At 39.2% G+C, this 15,405-nt stretch overlaps 3 protein-coding genes across 3 annotated transcripts; all 3 read left to right on the forward strand.

Annotated features, from left to right (window-relative positions):
• Positions 1 to 803: 803 nt before the first annotated feature.
• On the forward strand, positions 804 to 4,963 carry LOC135461918 (ferritin, heavy subunit-like). Its single transcript, XM_064739203.1, has 5 exons — positions 804 to 923; positions 1,369 to 1,469; positions 2,159 to 2,305; positions 3,630 to 3,755; positions 4,538 to 4,963. The coding sequence occupies exons 1-5, from the start codon at positions 881 to 883 to the stop codon at positions 4,751 to 4,753; spliced, it is 633 nt and encodes a 210-aa protein (XP_064595273.1). The 5' UTR covers positions 804 to 880; the 3' UTR covers positions 4,754 to 4,963.
• Positions 4,964 to 6,860: 1,897 nt separating this feature from the next.
• LOC135482122 (heterogeneous nuclear ribonucleoprotein A2 homolog 1-like) lies at positions 6,861 to 7,385 on the forward strand. Its single transcript, XM_064761970.1, has one exon. It carries the CDS (start codon positions 6,861 to 6,863, stop codon positions 7,383 to 7,385), a length of 525 nt encoding a protein of 174 aa, XP_064618040.1.
• A 2,731-nt stretch (positions 7,386 to 10,116) lies between these two features.
• On the forward strand, positions 10,117 to 14,641 carry LOC135461493 (ferritin, heavy subunit-like). The gene is made up of 5 exons (XM_064738620.1): positions 10,117 to 10,230; positions 11,390 to 11,490; positions 11,820 to 11,966; positions 12,324 to 12,449; positions 14,154 to 14,641. The coding sequence occupies exons 1-5, from the start codon at positions 10,188 to 10,190 to the stop codon at positions 14,355 to 14,357; spliced, it is 621 nt and encodes a 206-aa protein (XP_064594690.1). The 5' UTR covers positions 10,117 to 10,187; the 3' UTR covers positions 14,358 to 14,641.
• The last annotated feature ends 764 nt before the right edge of the window (positions 14,642 to 15,405 follow it).

A 15,405-nucleotide genomic window follows, 5' to 3' on the forward strand; every position in this document is an offset into this window, starting at 1 on the left:
AAAATTATTTATTAAATCTGTGTTACATCCTCATTTATGACATTATCAAACTAAGACTATAAATACCAAAAGGTTGCCCCATACAAAAATTATTTTCAAGTGTCTTTTTCTCTTTAAAGAAAAAGCGTAAAAAAATATTGAAGACCACATTTACGAATAACTTTTCGCAGTCTTTCATCTTTATGTCATTTTTATGTTTTCTCCACCTTTAAATCACACATTAACCAGCAAGAACTGGATTCGAGGTTTTGCCCCTACAGGTCAGAGATCGCTGTGCTCACGGCGAGACAAAAGTTTTAGGCGACTGAACCAGGTCCCCGGAGCAGAAAAAAATGTAACACATTTTGCTTATGCAAAAGATCAAAAAAAAAAAAAATTCTTATAGTCTTTTTCTTTATTTTTCAAGTCTTGCAGATATATAACTTAATCCAAGGTAACCAGCTAATTGCAGCAATAGGTGAGTTTTCCAACAGGTCGTATTGAACCGTAGAACTTTTTTAATAAAAAAAAAGCTTAAACTCGGAAATATCCCAATTGAGATGACCCTATTTGGAGGTGTAGTCACAGAATAAGAATCTTTTCCACTGTGTGCCGATCGTGAATGTCGAGCGGGCAAAACACACGTATGTGTTTCTGTGGGATTAACGTTTTCCCTCCGTTGTATTACCGAGCTTGAACTTTGGAGAATTCTAAAGTTACACTGACGCGTTTGACCTTGTAACAGTTAGCTGTGCGATTCTCCGTGACAGAAGTGTATAGATGATGCGAAAATCTTCACGTTACTTCACCCCTGTCCAAGAACTCATATAAAAGGCTAGTCTGTCAGGGACTAACCCTTCCCGTTGCCATCAGAGGAGGGGGTAACAGAACATTTGTCATTATGTCTAGGCTCATATTTTTGGCACTGTTGGCCTTCGTGAGAGGTAAAGAAAATTTTTGAGCATCCTAAAATAGACAATATATATATATATATATATATATATATATATATATATATATATATATATATATATATATATATATATATATATGACATTGTGTAGAAGTTAGTTGGGAAGTTATCTGATAAATCAGACTGAAAATTCAAAAGAAGTTTACTGTCGTAATTTAGATAATATACTATTTACGAGGAGTTGTGAGACAATTTCAGCAGAAGCCCAAAGAAACGAAGCTTGGAGTTTTTCTTTGCCATAGCTTGACGAATGCTCACTTATATTTCTAGTGTCTCTGATATCATATAACCTATCACATTTGCGATAACAACTGAGACCTGACAGATTCACTCACACGTCTTTTCTTACTTTTAGGTACAGGTTACATTTATGTAATATTTTATTGTTTTTAGTGCTTGTTTTTTGTTTGTGTTAGGTGATAACGTCGTCCGTGTAAACTTTCACGAGGACTGTGAAGGTCACGTCAATGACCTTATTCAGCTGAATCTGGCTGCAACCTTCCAATACATAGCTAAGGTAAGTTCTGCTTAAATAAATCGGTTATGAACTTTTAAACTGATGCAAATACATACATAAGAATTTTGGTGTTCTACCTGAGAAAAAATTCCATAATCCAAAAACCAGTGTAAATCCTAGGTCTATTTCGAGTTGTACATGAACTGTCTGTGAATGCGCAAGAGTTTGATTTAGTCGACAACCGTTTATATCCCGGGGGGTAAATGTGTACAGGGAACGGCCAAGAAACGTATTCACGTTCTGTTTTCATAAAGCTTTATGTCTTATCTGCGATTTAAATTAGGAATAAAACGCAATTAATGGTGCGCTCATTCAACTGAAATATCATAAAGTGAAATATTGTAAAAAAAAAATCATTTTAAATCCGAAATTTTGACAGTGGTCGAGGAGAGGAAGCATTGATGACGTTTGATTAAAACTCAAAAGTGATACGAATTGAACACTGCAAGATTTTCAGAAAACGTTGCAATCAATCTAACATTATTTTAATGTCAAATTAACGCTTCTAGATGTAATATTCCGAATCTTCCTAATTTCACATCACAAATGCTAAAACGTTCTGTGATCTAACACTACACTCTGTAACATTTTAATGCATTTTATATGTTGTGTCTTTTTCTCGCTTAGAAAAAGTTATTTTCGTAACATTTGTGCTTTAAGAGTGTGCGCCCTATTGGTTTTGCTTGCAGGCATTTCACTTCAGAGAGTACGACTCTGAGTATGCGGGCATGGCCGCCATGTTCCATGCACACGCCAGAGAAAAGCTGAATGACGCTAAGCACTTGATGAAATACCTTATCCATCGCGGAGCGGAAGTTCATTGGGAAGATATTCCTGTGAGTCTTGCTCCCTTTGCATTTTTTTTAAATGATTGAATTTTAAATGTGATGACAACTCATGGGTTTAAGTAACTCTAGACCAGTGAGGTCTAATAAATTAACATCACTGTATATTTTTTGCCTAATTCTGCTTATGGGGGCGTGTAAACTGCTACTAGTTATGCCTTTACATGAACAGTCAGAATAAAACCCTAACTGATGTAAATTGACAAGAGGCCGTTTTTCAACGGTTACCTGCTTGAGTATGCCCATTTGCAAGCTATCACCCTGTCGTCGCTGTTCTGGTCTTACTCGCTATGCTGTACGCTTTTGATTATCTTGTCTAACAATGGTAATCACCGGTGTTATTGCTGTTCATGAAGATGAGGATAATTATGCGGAGGAGGAAAGTGATAGCGGTAGTAACAATGCGTACATGTCACCGTTTTAAGGACGTGGCTGAGTGTAATTTTAACGTTTTATTTAAAGTTTATACTTACTGTATAGGTAAAGTAACAAGAATTGAGTGTAATCATTGCTTACCGCATTCATTCTGAAACTCACGTAATAGTTAAATCCAAATGACTTTATTTAAACCCCGCTGATTTTCTCATAATTACTGGATCTTGCTTGGTGATTCCTCCGTTTAAAAAGTTGCTCAAAAGTTAATGAAATGAAAATATCCACCGAATAAACATCGTCGTGTCACTAACACAGTGTGCTGATAAATGAATATCACGTTGGTAAAAGCAGATCATGATAGGTAAATAAGGGTAAGTTTGCACTGAACTTATGTAGGGTTTCGTGTCGTCTTGTATCCAGAATCCTCGTGAAGTGAATGGCAACGAAAACACTAATATGAAATATAGTCAGATGAAAGAAAGTTATTTTCTTAGAATTTTTAAAAAGCAGTAAAATGCAGTTGAATCAATCTGTTTGAAGTAAAAACTATGCATGTGGGTTCACTGATGTCCACTGGGTCCCAAAATGTCACCATATAATACGAACTTTTAAAATCACCGATAACTATTTTCAGCTGACATACACTTCACTTTTATTGTTTTCTTTGTCATCAAAAGATAAAATATTTGACCGACAGAAAGATCGACTGACACACAGATCGGCGGAAAACAGGACTAGCGACAACCAGAGGGAAAGAACAATACATCGATTGAACAACACATCGACTGAACAACAGGACGACCAACACACAGATCGAGCGACACACAGATCAACTGAGACACAGGATGACCGACACAGAGATCGACCCATACACATACAGCTCCATATTTGCAGCTAATTTGTCAGACAGTTTAGCAAGCAGACTTATATTTTTTAACAGAAACCCCCCAATACAAACTGGTCTCATCCATCCGTAGTGATGACACAGGCTTTAGAGATCGAAAAGAACATGCTGAACAAGATCATCGCTACCCACACCTGTGCGCAGGAACACAATGACCCGGATGTAAGTATGAGGATGACCTCGATCCTCTGAGGTCAGGTCACACAATATCCAAAAGGCTTGTTAAATCGTGCACATCTGTATAGACATTACATCTAACGCTTGTCTTGTGCCTGGGCTCTATGTGGCCTCGCTCCAAGCCCGGAGAAATGGAGACTGAAAATCTCGTTCGCGAACAGTGATCTCATGGTAACTATTGGCATACGAAACCTCGTTTACATGTAATTGCGGGTTCAACACGAGAACAGCGAATTGAATATGCGAAGTGGTGTTATTGTAAGTTCTTTGGCCATGGTAGCAATACGTCAACGGTTATCTTAATTGTGTGGTCTTGCATGGAATTCATTGCAGCCCACTTGCCTTCAGCAACATACCGTTTTCACTGCCTCTTGGGACGTTGGTGACAATCAGTGGTCAACGATGCAGGTGTGGCCATCTGACAAGTCTTACGTTCGATGAAGACCACTTGTCTTCCACAAATATAGCGTGCACATCACCGCGTTACATGTGGGAAAGTTCATCAGTAACTCGCTAAATGTCGGTGATTTACCGCGATCACTCCGCTTTCCCCTGAGATCCTATAAGTGGGAATTCTCGAATATCAAAATCAAAATAAATGCACCAATAAAACTTATGTCACACGTAGCCAGCGGGCACTCTGGTTTTCTCCATAAAACATGCGCGCCACCTATTCAGTGAAAAAATTCTTGAATATGACATCAGGTAAATAATAAATACAGCGTTATGAGCTGTAAGTAATTTTATTTCTTTAAATGCGCTTTCAGCTCATGCACGACATGGCTAACCGTATGATCATAGAAGAGGAGAACACAATCTTTGAACTCGGATCTTACATCTCACATTTGGCCCACGATGGAGCCGAGGATACAGTCGTCTTACCACACCTTAGTGAAAAGCTGTTCTTGAAATACAAGGGTTACAAGGATTGCTTCCATGCAGTTGAACCCGACGAGTATCATAACCATCCCCATGATTACTGACATGGCTATTTCGGGCATCATGATGACAAACACGATGTTTAGAATGCTATAGCGTTAAGTGTAAAAAAAAAAAGTGGTCTCTGTCCAAGGTCAGTGTGACGTGGGCAAATGTTCTAAGTATCCGAATCTCAGGGTGGCAAACTTGTGTGGGTTGGGTTCATACTTGTGTTGTGAGCCACTGTTTGGATTCCAGGAAAAGAAATAAATGTAAGGACATTGAAATCCTGGTTGTTGTTTTGTGAATTTTGTCATAGGTTGGATTTTATGGGGATTTTAGCTGATCATGATATTAGGCTTTTCTTTATATACCTATTTATCTGATTGAGTTATTTTGAATGGAGTATACACAAAAATATTTCACTATATAATCAAGAATATTTCACCTATACTCGTGAATATTTCACCTATTCTCGTTAATATTTCACCTCTACTCAAGAACTGCCTCAGATGCAGTGTTGTCAGGTAACTCGCGAGTAACAGAATTTGATCTCCTGTCTGGGCTGCAGTGTTGCCAGAGAACGTCGGAGAAATGGGATTTGATCTCATGCCTGGGCTGCAGTATTGTCAGGTAACTCGCTAGTAACGGGATTTGATCTCCTGCCTCATCTGAAGTGTTGTCAGGTACCTCGCAAGTAACGGGATTTGATCTCCTGTCTGGGATGCAGTGTTGTCAGGTAACTCGCGAGTAACGGGGTTTGATCTCCTGCCTGAGCTGAAGTGTTGTCAGGTACCTCGCGAGTAACGGGATTTGATCTCCTGTCTGGGTTGCAGTGTTGTCAGGTAACTCGCTAGTAACGGGATTTTATCTCATGCCTGGGCTGCAGTGTTGTCAGGTAACTCGCGAGTAACGGGATTTGATCTCCTGCCTGAGATGAAGTGTTGTCAGGTAACTCGCGAGTAACGGGATTTGATCTCCTGCCTGGGCTGCAGTATTGTCAGGTAACTCGCTAGTAATGGGATTTGATCTCCAGTCTGAGCTGAAGTGTTGTCAGGCAACTCACGAGTAATGGATTTGATCTCATGTATGGGCTGCAGTATTGTCAGGTAACTCGCGAGTAACGGGATTTGATCTCCTGTATGGGCTGCAGTGTTGTGAGGTAACTCGCGAGTGATGGGATTTGATCTCCTGTATGGGCTGCAGTGTTGTGAGGTAACTCGCGAGTAACGGGATTTGATCTCCTGTCTGGGCTACAGTGTTGTCAGGTAACTCGGGAGTAACGGGATTTGATCTCCTGTCTGGGCTACAGTGTTGTCAGGTAACTCGCTAGTAACGGGACTTGATTTCCTGCCTGGTATGCGGTGTTATCTGGTAACTCGCTAGTAACGGGATTTGATCTCCTGTCTGGGCTGCAGTGTTGTCAGGTACCTCGCGAGTAACGGAATTTGGTCTCCTATCTGGGCTGCAGCGTTGTCAGGTAACTCGCGAGTAACGGGATTTGATCATTTAAACACGAGTAAGGGGACATTCCCTCCTGTACAAACCCTTTCTCCGCCACACATGATATATAGCTTTGAATATGGTTTAAATACCCAAGCATATATTGAAAACTGACTCTCACAGGCTAGAATCCGTGGCCCCCTGCTTAGACTGAGGCGCACAGTTCTGAGGTATTTGTATTGATTTATGTATTGATATATTTGACTCATGTTTTCACCCATCATAAACATTCACTTACACTTAAAGGTCAAATTTTTTCTGCAAAAGCCGTTAGACCATTCTGTAAAGAAGAGCCAAAAAAACCCCAATGATTTGTATTTTACGCCGTATTCAAGAATATTTTACTTATACGATGGCAGCCAGCGCTAAGATGAAACACACGACCATACGTAGGTTGTTGCCAGGTCTTCACACGTACTGCCGAAGACGAATCCAGCATGGGCTGGATTGAACTCACTGCGACCGCATTGGTGAGAGGTCCCTGGGTCATTTAGGCCACGAAGGCCCCTATTTATTTATTTATTTTTTTATTTTTTTATTTATTTACTTATTTATTTATTTATTTATCTGATAGATGTTTAAAGCTATACTAAAAATGTTTCACCTATTCTATGATGGTCGATTTTATGGCTGGAGGAAACCAGACTGTCCCGGTTCAAGCAATGACCTATGGCAAACTACACTGACGGATCCAACTACACTGATGGATATGACTACACTGACGGATCCAACTACACTGACGGATCCAACTACACTGACGGATTTAACTACACTGACGGATATGACTACACTGACGGATCCAACTACACTGACGGATATGACTACACAGACAGATCCAACTACACTGACGGACCCAACTACACTGACAAATATGACTACATTGACGGATCCAACTACACTGAAGGATCCAACTACGGATCCAACTACACTGACGGATCCAGCTACACTGACGGATCTAACTACACTGACGGATCTAACTACACTGACGGATCCAGCTACACTGACGGATCAAACTACACTGACAAATATGACTACACTGACGGATCCAACTACACTGATGGATCCAACTACACTGACGGATCCAGCTACACTGACGGATCTAACTACACTGGCGGATCCAACTACACTGACGCATCCAACTACACTGACGGATCCAAGACATGGACTGAGCTCGAACCTCGTATGTCAAAGTAACTGAAAAGCAAGCACCTTGGCCACTCCGCCACGACCATGTCCTCTCCAAAAAGAAGGTTCATTGTGGCATATTGGTATATAAATAATGTATAGTTAGCATAGTATAGTTTATTTTTATTTATTTGACTGAGGTATGCCCTACACCCCACAAACCACCTGCTCGAAAGAGTAAGCGAAATACCCCCAAAACACAGTTCTGGGCGTTAACCGGTAAAAAAAACCTACAGTCAAAGGGCAGGTGTCATAAAAATAAGCATCACAATCTGTAACAAATATGTATAGTTTTCACGTTAGATAGGTGTAGTTACCTGGAAGTGGAAGCATAAGTAGTAAGCAGTTTCCAGTTATGTTGCACAGGCGTACATGTGTAATAACAGGTGAGTGAATTCTGGTGGGTAGTCCACAACACTTTATACAAAGATATGTCTGAAGCAATGAAAGCTGAATTCGAACTCTCCACTTATATCACCATCGGCCTGTCGTAGACAGCGAAAACCAACTATTGTTCCTTGTTAAATAAATATATTTATATCAAATATGCCGATAAATTAAACTATCCATGAATATTAGCATGACCTGCATTATTATACATGAGAGCGAGGGCCATGTAAGGAGGCAAGAACTAAAGCATCTGCTTTAAAATGAATTTTGATTGGATTTTTTTTCTTTTCTTCAGAGATAGTTTTGACGAAAAGCCTCGATTGTGGAGATATATACATATCCAATACGCGCATGAAAAGCCTCACCAGTCCCATTGACGGAACAAAAAAAAAGATTATTTCCACGGGTAAAACAGAAATAACAAGTTTCTTCCTGAAAACACACTGTAATTTGTAAAGAAAACAAAGCCTCTATAGCAGACACAGACCTTGTCGTTGAATTTCCAAGATACGCATGATATAGTGTAGTGTTTCTGCTTATAACGTCGTATTGGTTTTGAAATCCATAGAATATCTAAGTACTAGGAAAGTAATACGATATTGCAGGTTGGACATGTTACTCCTGTTCAAGTTAAGCAGACTGCAGTATTAAAACAATTGGTATAATAATGAGAAAACTGCACGTATTTAGGTTAATATAAAGACAGCAAAAATACGACACATTGTAAAGGCCCTATAATTGTTTTGCTGAACATTCTACCTCAGGCTTTAGTTTTGTTTTAATTTCAGGTGAGGTGGGTCTACAGTATATAGAGCACATGTGCATAACAATAATTTAAGCTTTACTTTTGAAACGTAATGTTTTTGTATTCTGGAATTCTGCACAGAGCACAATGAACGGTATCACTAAATTGAGAAACTTTATTACTACGTGTGTGCGAACACATCATATTTCAGATAGTAAGAAATTCGATACACAATTACTCCATGGTTTGACCATCTTATGTAAACTTTAGTGTTCGTAATAAACGCAGTTGAGGATTGCCACTGAGTACTACCGTTGGCCAGTCGCATGCATAACATGTCCTACTTATATAAACTTAGAACATGTCGTCTTAATGCATGTACATAAGTTCTAGTACTCGAGCCTGTTCAGTAACATAGATGACCTCTGAATATTTCCAGAGTACAAACGTATCAGATGTCGGGCATGTTGAGGTTGATCAATTACATGGAACGTTACACCATGTTAATGACCGCTACAAAATTAGTCCTTGTGCTAAATACATTAATACTACTAGTATTTTATGCTTTTCCTGAAATTTTAAAATTAAAAGTTGAAAGTTTAAAATCAATACAATTTACAATCAATCAATACAAGGTATATGTCAATGTATTTTCTTTCTAAACGACTATAGCATACCATTTTAAATATTATTCAATAAAACCACGGACTTTAATAGACAGTGAAAGCAAGTGAAAACTTTCTACAAAAAAACGCGCTTGTTCACAAAGAAATATGATCGTTTTAAGTTCAGATTCCCAACCGATTCATCCTTCTTGAGGATCATCGCTGGCTGATGCGATTTAACCTGGCTATCTATGCAGCCAATCACTGTAATCAATCATTGTTTTTATGCTACGTGCTCGACTCAACTGCCTCGTCTGTTGCTTTGTCTGCGGCTGAAAGTTAGGGGGTTTGTCATGTATCTGGCTATTAGGGGCGGGAGAGGGGGACTTTTGATTTGATTTATTCAATGTTCGTTATTTTTATCTTAAACGGGATAAAGAGAACAATCTTTCGCAACATGCTTTTGATATTGAATAAAATGATCCAAAATCCACACAATGTGCATATATTTGTGATTAATTATAAAAGATCTTATTTTCAGCTAATGATTGCCCAGGTCATTCCATATAAATGCCAGGCGAAATGAAACAATGCAGGCCGTTCCAAACATAAAAGCAACATACGTTCACACACTCGAACGAACATAGAAAACATGTCGCATAACAACTTCTTTTTGTTGGGTGCGAATAGCGTGGACAACATTTAGAGATGGAAAGTCATTATTCTCATTTACAGTTTGCAGTCAGCAGTGACTCGAACAATGGAGATCGTTCTCAGCCACATGTACGCACTGTTGTTTTGCCAATGACATTATATGACGACCAAATCTGATTTGTCAGCACCTTTTGACTTTGGGTGCAAGGAAGCAAACGGGTCACGATGCCCTAGTTCCTGGACCTGAAGTCAGGACAGGTCGATCTGCTGTTTGCCTCCTCGCGTTACCCCAAACGTCACCTTGAACCATTGACAGCTCTGACCCATTTGGCAAGACCCCTGGAGAGCTCTATAAATGCCTTGTCTCTCCCCTGAGTCTTCCTCTCGTGTAACTTCCAGAAGCCGAAAGCCACCATCATGATCGCCATAATTCTCCTCTCAGTCTTTGCCGCTGCACAAGGTAATTCATCTGATTTCTTTCTTTTTTTTATACTTTTTAGGCGATTAATGCTCTCTTAACTGTAATGCAGTAGCACACATTGTAACCAATATGCTACAGTTAGGTGCCACTTTTGTTCAACTATCCAACAGTGTTGGTGATTAAGAAAAAAAGAACCTAAGACTTTTTGCACCTAATTTGACTTTTAAAGGTACTGACTTATGGAATACTAATGAAATGTGTTAAATGGCTTTGGCGAAAGGTGCCTCTGTGGAAATGTTATACCAATGACCACTATATCGTGGCTGCTCCAGTTATACTCTTCATCGTGTAGTCTGTATTTTTATCACATAATATAAGTGTATTCCAAAATCAACAAACTGGTTTTTGAGAATCGGTTTATCACAGGACATTTACACTCGAAACTTGAGTGAATATGAGTGGGATGGATTTGTGGTCAGGATTTTACCTTAGCTGGTTTTTCTCTGTATGCTATACGTTTTAAATATATTGTCTTCCTGCACAAACCAGGATTCTGCTGGTAGACTAAGCATCCCCGAAGTCTGGCCCCTTTACATTGTTTTCATGTTATTGTATGTTAAATGTGATGACCGCACAGCATTTTGAGTAATTATAGACCAGTGACGACTAATAAATTGCATGTAGCATCACTGCATTTTTTTTAACCTAATTCTGCTTAAGGCATGATGCTAGACGGCGGGTGATTTGGTGATGTATGAGCATTTACCTGAACAGTTAGAATAAACCCTGGTTAACGTAATTAACAGGAGATCGTATTTCACCGGTATCGTGTAATCATTTGCCGGGGTGTCACACTGTCGCCGCTGCTCTGGTTTTTCTCTCTGTGCTGTACGTCGTTTTTTTGTATTCAACAAAACATTTTTTAATCTCCCACAGCTGGGCCTTCAATTCAAAAGCATTTTTCAGACTTCATTTTTTGCATGTTTTGCACATTTATTGTATATTACAATAAGATTGTTTCTCTGTTTGTTCTTAAGCAGAAGCCAACATAAGAAAATGTAAATAGATCGTTATAAATCTGTGTAGAAATTGTGGTACTAAAACATTTGTTTTGCTTTTTTGTTACGATTACAATGCCCTTGTATAAATGCAGCTGTTCGAATTTATTTATCAGTTTGTTTGCATTCAACACTTTCAGCTGAAAACTTGATCGCTGTTAATGTGAACGCAGACTGCGCCAAGGCTGTGAATGAACTGATACAGCTGAACTTGGCAGCGACATTCCAGTATATTGCCAAGGTGAGACAGGATATGTCCTAATTCATATAGCTGGCTACAATATATCACAGGGCCAATCATACTACAACAAATAAAATGTTATACAAATTTTCTAATCTTCTTTAAGTAGCTGTAATCGATAATATTGGTAGATATTCAATAAAATGTCCTATAATTAACTGTGTGAACACTCCTATATCTCCAGATGAATTTTAATGAGCCCGCACGAATTTCTTGGCGTTACATTTGTAGTAGTAAAGCAGTGATTTTGTTAATGGTACAAGTGAAGAATGATGCTTGCGCTAGGTATATTTCATTTTGTATCACTGGCAATATTTTCTGATTAAAAGTCTGCGCATTTCCGGGAATATGACTCCGAATATCTGGGAATGGCCACCATGTTCAGTGTTCACGCCAGAGAAAAGCTGAATGACGCTAAGCACTTGATGAAATATTTGGTTCACCGCGGAGTGGAAATTGAATGGGCTGATATCCCGGTAAGTCATACTCGAGCACTTATTCATTACTCTCCATAAGCCATGCACAAATATCTACATTGTTGCATAATTCGAAGGGAGCAGGAAGTGGGGGAAAAGGAGAGGGGGAATTGTGATATAAATGATTTCACAAACCGGCAAACGGGTGCGCATACACAATGTAGTTGTATAAGTTAACAATAGTTTAGGTAGTTTGCTTGTATTTCATATTCAGCCTTTGAGGATTCAGCCTTTGCCACAAGAGCTTTCAGCAGACCTCCGGCAGAGGTTTTACTGTTTCAGCAAACGTTTAAGTTTTTACCCATGCTTTGTCATTTGACTTTGGATTGTTTGGATTGTTTTTGGTGGCTGTTTTAGAAACCACCCGTCACTGACTGGGCCCATCCATCCAAGGTGATCGAGCAGGCTCTGGAAATTGAGAAGAACATTCTGAACAAGATCATCGCCACCCACACCTGCGCCCAGGAGCATCATGATCCTGATGTAAGTGTATTACACGAATGTTACCATACGCCTCACCTGTCCCCACCCACAGGGTGTATGACGCAGCGATTTCCCATATGACGTCGTAGATCTTGAATATGTTGTATTGTATTATATTTATTCACAATGAGTATATTTAATGTAAACATGTTTACAGAAAATAAAACATGGTGGGAATAAAGTCACAAAGGGCTTGATCTATCCCGAGGAAGTTCAAGTATAAAAGATGGCGCTGGTTTTAGGTGAATTATAAGTAAATCATAACAGAGTAGATGTTTTACATATTTAAGAGAAACACAGAGCTGTGTAACGGGCCAAAAGAAATGCTGTGGTGCATGGCTATGAGACATTTATATGTTTGAAAATAAGTCAGAATTGTTCATCAAGTAATCATTTATTTTGGACTTAAACAAAGAAAGTGAGTCAATAGATTTGAGAGATATCGGTAGCCTGTTCCATCCCCGAGGGATCATATTTTGAACTGAGTAGAGAGACAGGTTGGAAGAGTGAAGGGGTCTAAATAGGTTAAGACACTGTGTTCTGGTTGGATAATTGTGTATATCTGATTGTTTTCGATACATGTTACGGCAGTTCAGGGGTATTTTGTAGGAATGAAATATATACTTATGAGAGATTAATAAAGAAGACTGAAGGATAGAGAATTTTACCGGTAAAATATTCAGGGATCTGATGAGAGGGTCTGTGTGCTCGAGTCGATTAGATTGGGTTACTGAACGTAACAGACTCAAGGGTCTGAGATGAGAGGGATAAATGTCACTCTATAAAACACCAGCATAGTTCAGAAAAGGGGAAATTAAGTAGTTATAAAGTATTACCAGAGTTGGTTTGTTTACAAAGTGTTTAATACGGTTAATTATGCCAATGCTGCGAGATATTTTTTTGCATGTGTAACCGATATGGAATGTCCTGGAAAGTTTGCTGTTAAACATTATACTGAAAAATTTAAATTAGGAAACATAATCTATAACTGTCCCTTGCATAGAAAGCCGAGGAATTTCCGTAGGAGAAGAGGATGCTGGTCCGATGACCATACATTTAGTTTTGTTAATGTTTAACGATAGCTTGGTTGAAGTCATCCAGTCAAGAATCTTTTCGAATTCAGCAGACATGGTAGTGACTGCTTCATTTATATTTCTGGATGAGATACACACACTTGTGTCGTCGGCGAATAATACATATTTAGTACAGTGGTGACATTAGTTATGTTGTTGACACAGCAAATAAATAAGATGGGCCCTAGGATATAGCCTCTGTTTCACAAACAATTATTACCATTTCGATGATAGGCCATTTCCAGCACTTGTTCTTTGACACCTCAATTGGTCTTAATATTAGATAAAAATTTACTAAGTTCTTGTTAATGATGTCAATCAACAGATATCCATACTGGTGGGACAAAAAAGTATAACGATTCCGTTTCGTTAGCAAGTATACGCGTTCGCCTTTAAGTCCCATAACTGAATTGTGCGATCTCAAAGCAAGTTCTTAGAACAAGGGGCATTTGTGACGGTGCCAAACTGGGTGACGTATCGTGAGTTCGACGGCAGCCGTCATTATGGTGGGAGGAAGCCGGTCAGAACCCGGGGTAAGCCCAGGACCATCCTCAAGTACATGTATTTCTAGGTGCATGAGCTACTTAGTATACATGTACGCCAATTCGATCTTCTCACATTTCTCTTTCAGCTCATGCACGACATGGCTGACCGTATGATCGTTGGGGAGGAGAACACAATCTTTGAACTCGGATCTTACATCTCACATTTGGCCCACGATGGAGCCGAGGATACAGTCGTCTTACCACACCTTAGTGAAAAGATGTTCTTGAAATACAAGGATTACAAGGATTGCTTCCATGCAACTGACCAGGCCGCACATCATGATTACTAAGAGTATACTGGGTTAGATTTGCTATAGTTGGTCTTATACTTTCATGATCATTAAATGTGTTGAGCGACATTCATTTTGATGAGCTGGGAGAGAAGTAACTGGTCCTGCACGGGTAGCGTATCATCTCGAGTAGTGTATCATAATAGTCTGAACAAAGTGGCTGTGATCTTTTACCAGTGTCGTTGTGATTTTCATCTGGATTAGTTTGATTTAATGTATTGCTTGCGAAAATAATGTTGGAAATAAAAAAAATGACGAAAATATAATGTTATGATTTTACACTGCTTCGGTATTTACGTTACATAATTTTTTATCAGTTAAAATGCAAAAGTAATAGAAGGAAAATACCCGGTTCAACACATTAAGTCCGCTGAGCCATCATCGACTGACACACACACTGACTGACAGAATACGATAGCACTTCTTATGACATGGAGTGAATGAATGACTGATTCACTGTTCGCTAAATTATGGCAAAGGCTACTGTTGGTTTGTTTCAAATCGTTATTTTATCATTGTATACCTCTACATTCCAGAATTTTTCACATTTTCAATGGTGGATAGTTTAATGAATGGCCTTAATTAAGCAAGTCACTGGCGAACTTCCGCACGTCCTCTCACACGTCATACTGGTGGAACGAAAACGATCTTCAGCAAAGTTCATATATTAAAAATCACCACTAGTCAAGGTCGTCGACCGTTCATTGCCAACAATACCCCGAGAACAATGGACAAATGGGTATCTGGAAAATTACCCATTCGAAAATCAGCCCAGCTCATTTCTAACGCCCTGTTTGTGAACCCACCCGCGCTCACCAGCGATATATAGATTGACAATAGTTAACATTTCTGGTATAGCAGGACTTTGCAATACTGCGATAAGACTGGGCTACACAGAAGTATCAAGGTCATGTGAAACCTCTGGAGAAATATGTATAACCTGGACACGTAACCACAGAAGAGGCTAAAACTGGACTTGTTCACTCCCGTACAAAGGGAAACAACTCTTGTGGCAGTTGTAATATCCAAGCCACTTGTTTAATGATTA

This window comes from Liolophura sinensis, chromosome 1 (assembly GCF_032854445.1).
Source record: "Liolophura sinensis isolate JHLJ2023 chromosome 1, CUHK_Ljap_v2, whole genome shotgun sequence".
Classification (NCBI taxonomy): Eukaryota; Metazoa; Mollusca; class Polyplacophora; order Chitonida; family Chitonidae; genus Liolophura; species Liolophura sinensis.

Excerpts from the sequence above, each read along its gene's own strand:
- LOC135461918 (XM_064739203.1), top strand. The coding sequence starts at position 881 with ATGTCTAGGCTCATATTTTTGGCACTGTTGGCCTTCGTGAGAG. Across the intron at positions 1,470-2,158 it reads CCTTCCAATACATAGCTAAG|GCATTTCACTTCAGAGAGTA; the intron begins GTAAGTTCTGCT and ends TTTTGCTTGCAG. Across the intron at positions 2,306-3,629 it reads TTCATTGGGAAGATATTCCT|AAACCCCCCAATACAAACTG; the intron begins GTGAGTCTTGCT and ends ATTTTTTAACAG.
- LOC135482122 (XM_064761970.1), top strand. The coding sequence starts at position 6,861 with ATGGCAAACTACACTGACGGATCCAACTACACTGATGGATATGACTAC.
- LOC135461493 (XM_064738620.1), top strand. The coding sequence starts at position 10,188 with ATGATCGCCATAATTCTCCTCTCAGTCTTTGCCGCTGCACAAG. Across the intron at positions 10,231-11,389 it reads AGTCTTTGCCGCTGCACAAG|CTGAAAACTTGATCGCTGTT; the intron begins GTAATTCATCTG and ends CAACACTTTCAG. Across the intron at positions 11,491-11,819 it reads CATTCCAGTATATTGCCAAG|TCTGCGCATTTCCGGGAATA; the intron begins GTGAGACAGGAT and ends TCTGATTAAAAG.